This window comes from Oryza brachyantha, chromosome 12 (genome assembly GCF_000231095.2).
Source record: "Oryza brachyantha chromosome 12, ObraRS2, whole genome shotgun sequence".
Classification (NCBI taxonomy): Eukaryota; Viridiplantae; Streptophyta; class Magnoliopsida; order Poales; family Poaceae; genus Oryza; species Oryza brachyantha.
This window is the reverse complement of record NC_023174.2, coordinates 3,019,469-3,026,363: the sequence shown is the minus strand read 5'-3', so window position 1 is coordinate 3,026,363 and position 6,895 is coordinate 3,019,469. Positions and strand designations below refer to the sequence as shown.

Here is a 6,895-nt window from a genome sequence, read left to right as displayed (position 1 = left end):
GACGCGTTGAACATTCTTCTAATTTGGGAGAAAGTGTTTATTCATATTATGAGTATTAGTTATTAGTCGAGCATGAGATTAATGGATACTAAAACTATTCGAAGTTTTCTAAAAGTTGAGAAAAATACTAAAAATGAAATATGCAAAACATCAAATTTGAGTGACCTCTGCTTTGACTCTAACGAAGAACCGCCGTCGACCGAATTAGACTTAGGGTCTAGAGAAAGAATAGAAAGAGACTATAGTATCTAGAAAGATAAAGTTAGAGGTGATGGTTATGCCACAGTGCTGGTAAGTAGAGGGGATGACATTTCTAACTAAATCAAGAGAGAATTGTAAATGAGAGAGACAATGTGCGATAAAAGTGAAAGTTTATGTTGGATAAAGTGAATTAACGATAAAGATGAGAACATCACTATCCACGGACGGAGGAATTCGATGATTAAGATGTGATAATTGGAATGGTGCCATTGAAGGAGAGGATGGTAGGTAAGACTCTACCAAGATAAAATATTATAGGTGTATCGAGAAATTTATATCGGAGACAATAAGGATATGTAAGTTTAGAGTGTTCGCCTCTTGCTATTAAGTCCATCTTGTTTTTACTCCTTTCAAAATTCCATGCAATGTGGAATCATACCACACCAATCCTTTCGTTTCAATATTTTAATCTCTCTTAATATTAAATAAAACTTAAATATAAATATACCCACTTTCCCAAAATAAACTTGTAAAAGTACAATGTGATCCTATTTACATTGCCATGCTAGCGTGCTACATCTAATGGTGTGGCTAAATCATTCTACTACCTCCGCTTGATAATATAAGATGTTTGACTTTTTTATTTGCAACATTGGACCATTCGTCTTATTAAAAAAATTTAATACAAATATAAAAAATGATAAGTTATGTTTAAGTTTTTTTATAATAAAGTAAGTCACAAGCAAAATAAATGATATTTTCATAATTTTTTAAAATAAGATAGATGGTCAAATATTGAGAATAATTAACCTTTTGTCACTCTTACAAATAGTGCGAACATATTTGTCATTGGACCCACATGTCATAGACAGCGGATGACAAATATGTTACGTGACATTTCTAAGAGTGGTAAAAAGTTAAATGCCCTCAAATATTATAAGCAAAAAAAGTCAAAATCTTACGATACAAATAGGGTACTATATTTTTCATTGTTTTATTCTGTCATTTATGGCCAACGACGATGAATATTTGTGTTCAAATTTTTATGAGAAAAATGTTTGAAAATAGGGAAAAAAATCCATATTCGTATGGTAAAAAATGAATGTACTTTTAGGAAACATTGATTGATGGGCAGATTTTGATTTTTGCTACAAATTTTGTGCAGGAGTGCATGTAACTTGTTGGGCTACTGGGTTTTATTACTGCAAATTTGAGATGGGCTATCGGAGTCATATATGGCGCCCGCATAATGTGTAAAGAGGGAACGTTCACCAAGTGCATGTTTAACTCATTTTCCCCCTATCTAGTCTCTCATATCTACTAATCTATTCATTAGTGATATACTACTTTCGTTTTAGGATGTAAAACTTTCTAGTATTAATTAGATTTATATGAGTGTAATAAAATTAGACATATATATAATTAATATATTGATCGATAAGTGAATCTAAACACAATTAAAAAGTCTTACACAATATAAAACAAAGGGAGTACTAAGTACTACCAAATGGCTCATCAACTTCCCGGTGATTTATGCAGTGTACCTCAATATTTAGAGTAGATTTGACGGAACTCCAGGTTTAGAGACATAATGCAAAATCTCACGTATAGTGATTTGTTTCAAGAAACCCATATATTTTTCCCTAACCGAGGATAAACCTAAATTTCATGTTAACAAGGTAGGCCCAGTTTAGTATGCATTAATCGGTGTAACTAAACAAGAGTATTCTGGGAGCCATAAACATAATAGAAAGTTATCCTGACATTATAACCTGCAACAAACTCCACTAGCCAAGCAAATTCAATTAGATCTAATTTGGGAACATTCCGATCATGTTTTATGGAATAACTTCGCTTCTATAACTGAAAACATACTTTCCATATTGATTCTCGTTTGGTTACCACAAAACATAATGCCAATTGCTCCTCTGGGATCCAACACCAGGCACCTATGACTGGATTTGTGAATGGGGAATTGGGGATCAGGTGCCATTGTGAAGCAGTTTGGGTATCCAAACAAGGCATTTTGGGTGAAAACCATGTTGGCTTTTGCAGCTCAGTCCTACAAACGTCTGCCAATATCACTCTCAATACATCAGCATTTCACATATGGCGAACTGCGGCATTGTAAAATGGTTAACAAAAGAGAGCATCGAATTGAGTGGAATCAAGATCTGGAAAATTCCAATGCTACCTTCCATCAAGCCATCAACAGAACAGGGAAATGATGCATCGAGTAAAAGATGACTGGTCAAAAACCATTCTTTCCTTGATCGGCACACGGGTGCACAATTCAGTTGGTTACTAGGGTGGAGTTGACAGTATTTAACCCCCATAACAAGCAGAAAAAAAGGCACAACAGTCTGTCAAGAGAAGGATCCTCCTCCAAAACCTGAGCTTAGAAAGGAGACAAAAGATATCTCTTGCAGAAATGATCATCAGCACACATTCCCTCTCCATGGACTTATCTTAGAAGACCAGCGTTTGTGGCATGTCAAAAAGAGCACGGATAGTCTCACTAGCCACATCCAAAAGTTGTAGATACTCATCTGCTCCATCGACCAAGCACTACAAATTACAAAAAAGGGGAATGAGCTTCAGAGCTATCATCTTTTAAAGTTGTCCACAGGAGAATGCTGGAATCGTTCCAACTTTACATACATAGTAGTTTTATTTGAACTTATGGGGAATAAATGACAAACATAGAAACATAAAAGTTATTGTTCATCACAATCATCTAAGTTCTAGTCTTCTAACTTTCTCTTCATAAATATTCACCTCATGATGACAAAAAGGATCAAACAAAGATTTGTTGGTTACTACCATTCCATGTGACTATATATAGTGGAACAAGCATGAAACTCTAGGAGAGAAAAAAAAAAGAAAAGAAGAGAAACGAGTAGGAGAAACCTTATCTGCTTCCCCAAGCTTTTTACATATCCTTGCCTTCTGCTCATCTGGAATATCATCAGCATGAACTATCACATCTAGAAACTGAACGAAGTACCTCAGTTAGCAAACCATAAGGTGAAAGCAGAACATATCTAGATTTAAACAAATAGATATGATCTGTGAGATATCTAGATTTAAAGTAGTAGAGATGACCTGTGAGATCAACTGTGAAACGGGATATCCATCTGCAATAATATTATTAACTTCCTTGTTTGCCACATCAAATTCGCCAGATTTGCAAGACGCAAGCAATGACTTGACAACGTCTTCAGGGATAGCCTGACAAAGGGAGGCCCAACAAAATGAAAGAAATAGTTTGACCACACATAACAATAAAAAAAAGTTCCCTATACTATTTATTCCAATCACAAACTACTTGCACACTAAAATTTATCATGACATGAGATAGTAGTCCAGGTAACACTGAACTTCTCTTACAACTAATAATTTATCACTATGTGCACAGGATCCTGTGAACCGAGTGGTGCAGAATCCACTTTGCTAAGTGCAAGAAAAATGTCACCAAGCACGCATGACTTCGTACAACCTCAAACACAAAAATAGAGAAATAATTATGGCGAATGTAAGTTTCCATTTGCGAAGGAATAGGAGTGGCGATGTACCCCTGAAACACTAATCAAGTCGGTGGAAGAAATAGAAGATCCAAACAAGCGAGCAGCACTCTGCAACAAAAAGGAAAAAAAGGCATATGACATTAATATAAATTGAGTAATTGACCATATAATGCATAATGCGGAAAACCCTACCTGAAGATAGGTTATAGCACGACGGAGGTCACCATTAGAGATGGAGCTTAGTGTGGCCAATGCCTATTGTGGAAGTTTTAAAAATAATAAGTCAATATTGAACACAGAGTAATATTTAGATGTAGGCATACATTTGGAAGTGAATGCAATAAGGTTACCTGAGCATCAAGACTGACCCCTTCTTCGTTGCATATATGTAAAATACGATTGCTCATTACTTCTTCTGAAAGAGGCTTGAATCTAAACTTTGCACATCTTGATGCAAGTGGTTCTATTATCCTGCATTACACAATATGACAATCAATCACATGAAACTCGACAAATAAAGCTCGAGAGGGGAAAAAAGAACAAACAGATACCTGCTGATGTAATTGCATATGAAAAAGAATCTTGTCACTTTGGAGTAAGTTTCCATAGTACGCCTCAAAGCATTCTAAGGACATATATGATACATCATCAACACAATATTTGGCAGCAACAATGATTTCAGAGAGCTGCATGCAGTAATGTACCTGGGCATCTTCTGTCATCGAATCTGCTTCATCTAGTATAATAATCTTGTATGGTGGGCAGGGGTAACCACTGAAGGCCATTGCAGAAAAAAACTAGTCAAGAATACAACTACGATGAAAACTGAAGGGTCCCTAATTTTGATCAACTTACCCTTTTCGTGCAGTACCAACAGCGACAGCAGCAAAGTCCTTGATCTTAGTCCTCACCACATTAATTCCACGCTCATCGCTAGCATTAAGTTCTAGAACCCTTGATTTGTAGAGCTCTGGACTGCATCATCCAAACAGTATGACAAAACTATCGTGAATCCTCAAATTTACTGAGACCAACCTTGCACTATTTGCATAAAAAATATCCTTTTAATGTTATTTCATTATTCAGTAGTCATGCTCAGAATGGACTTTTCTCACATATGAATTTAGGGAAGTAACCACTACATGTATAATATTGAAAAAAGAAGAAGAAAAGATGAATTGGCAGACAGACAATCTCAATCACTCTGGTGCTCTTTGTATCTGTAACCTCACTACTACTATATAATCAAAATTCTTCCTAAATACTGTTTTGCCTTTCTTTTCAATATTTGTGTGCTATACTTATACCACATGATTTTTTTATTCTCTAGACTTGTATGCAGTTCCTTCATAGATCTGACCGCATCAGATTATCACTGGGGAGGTATGAACCATTATATACATAAAAAAGATTATAATCAATCAAGTGATGTAACTAAAAGTCAGAAAGAAAAAAAAAAGGTTTGTGTGAGATGCTAGAATAAATAACTTGTCCCAAACAAGAAAAACGCTGCACAAATGGAGTGGACGAAATTCAAACAGACTTGGGCATTTCAACAATCTAAACATTAAACTTGAACTATCATTTGATCCTACATCATTCAAACACATTGATCAAGTATTTTGAAGAGAGCCGTAATATCTAGGACTAGGATCAACCATGTAATTGAGTTAATTGTAACCAATTTTATAACACATGTTTAGGCATGCAAATACTTTACAAAATAAACGAAATTCCCAATATTGATGATCGAACTTTGTGCAGAAGCTCCACATCCGTGCCATTTCTTAGCATTTTGCGCAGCACAACAATATGAATTGTTGTCGTCAATTTCAATGCCTTGCACAATTTCAATTTCAATGAATTGCGTCAAAAATTACCACAGCTTCCAAAATTACTACTAAGCAATACCAATTTTACCCCAAGCGAAAACAACAGCACAGATTGAAGATAAAAGAGCATCCGGCAAGAGTGAGCACCCGTAGAGCTGGTAAGCAATTGCAAGCGCGGTGGTGGTCTTCCCGGTGCCAGGCGGGCCATAGAACAGCATGTGCGGCAGCTGCGAGGGACCAGACCAAAAATAAGAAACCTCCCGGGGGGGGGGGGGGGGGGGGGGGGGGGGTGGACCGCAAAGAGGAGGAAACAAGGAGAGGGGAGAGGGGAGAGCTAGGGTTTAGGCTCCGCTCACGTCGGCGGTCTGGAGGGTGGTGGTGAGCACGCGAACCACCTCCTCCTGGTGCGCCACGTCCTTCACCTGCCTCGGCCGGCTGCGCAGCGGTAGCAATTAGGGCAAGAGGCTAGGGTTTATCGATCAACAAACTGTTGAGTGGGAGGGGGGGGGGAGCGCCGCCTTACTATTTCTCCACCCATGGCTGCGAGGACGGCACGAGCGGCGCCATCGGGCTTCCTCCGCCGCCGCCGACGACGACGACGAGGGAGATGGTTCGCGCGCGGGGGGAGGCGGGAGACGAGTGGCGTGGCGGGATTCCGCTTGGGTTTCCCGCCTTCTTCTTCTGTTTCCTTTTCCTTTTTCCTTTGCGCTGCTCTCCTCTTCTTGGAAGACGTGGGTGCTCGAGATCGTGTGCGTCCACGCGGGAACGGACGGTCTGGATCGTCCGTTTTTTCCATGTTGTACAGCTCCGATGTTTTTTTTTCAAAAAAATAAACAGAACTCTTAAGAAGAGTCTCGTTTTCTCGTATGTTAATATTTAAATTTTTAACTTCAAATTTGATTTTAGATTTTTTATTATAATTTATTTTTTAATATTGTATTTTATCACTAAGAATACACATATATATAGATAAAATTTGCTCAGTTTTACAGTATGCTTTTAGATTTTCTGGCATCGTTATTCACATCATAGAGTTTGTTTTTGTCTGCTTGCGGCAGTTTGCTGGCTGTTGTAGACTGTCAGAAATGATATGATGTTTAGAAATTTGATTACTAAATCTCTTAATTCCATTCCTCTCCGGGTGCTTTGTTCTTATTACAGTAGAAATCCTTGCTGAAGGAGGGCGAAGTCAGTTTACTGGAAGGTTGGATTGAAGCGCTTCAGTTTTCAATGCGAAGATTCAGGGAGACTAGGATGGGTGTTGGCTAATGCTTTGCTGTCTTGCTGTAGTTCTGTTGGTGTAAATAGATGATCATTTTGGCCAGCTTTTGCTGC

At 37.9% G+C, this 6,895-nt stretch overlaps 1 protein-coding gene across 2 annotated transcripts; it reads right to left on the bottom strand.

Annotated features, from left to right (window-relative positions):
- Positions 1 to 2,441: 2,441 nt before the first annotated feature.
- On the bottom strand, positions 2,442 to 6,233 carry LOC102719067 (replication factor C subunit 2). Of its 2 annotated transcripts, XM_040529441.1 has the most exons (12): positions 6,084 to 6,233; positions 5,917 to 5,995; positions 5,708 to 5,787; positions 4,584 to 4,703; positions 4,433 to 4,502; positions 4,280 to 4,353; positions 4,079 to 4,199; positions 3,921 to 3,983; positions 3,777 to 3,836; positions 3,307 to 3,432; positions 3,112 to 3,195; positions 2,442 to 2,769 (listed from the first exon to the last, which is right to left on the bottom strand). In XM_040529441.1, the coding sequence occupies exons 1-12, from the start codon at positions 6,125 to 6,127 to the stop codon at positions 2,671 to 2,673; spliced, it is 1,020 nt and encodes a 339-aa protein (XP_040385375.1). In that variant the 5' UTR covers positions 6,128 to 6,233; the 3' UTR covers positions 2,442 to 2,670. The 2 variants fall into 2 exon arrangements, with proteins under 2 accessions (XP_040385375.1, XP_040385376.1); XM_040529442.1 differs by lacking the exons at positions 5,708 to 5,787; positions 5,917 to 5,995.
- Positions 6,234 to 6,895: the final 662 nt, after the last annotated feature.

Coding starts and splice junctions, on each gene's coding strand:
- LOC102719067 (XM_040529441.1), bottom strand. CDS start 6,127: ATGGCGCCGCTCGTGCCGTCCTCGCAGCCATGGGTGGAGAAATA. Junction 5,788..5,916: donor CCACCCTCCAGACCGCCGAC/GTGAGCGGAGCC, acceptor GGTCCCTCGCAG/CTGCCGCACATGCTGTTCTA. Junction 3,837..3,920: donor GTGCTATAACCTATCTTCAG/GTAGGGTTTTCC, acceptor TTTTTGTTGCAG/AGTGCTGCTCGCTTGTTTGG.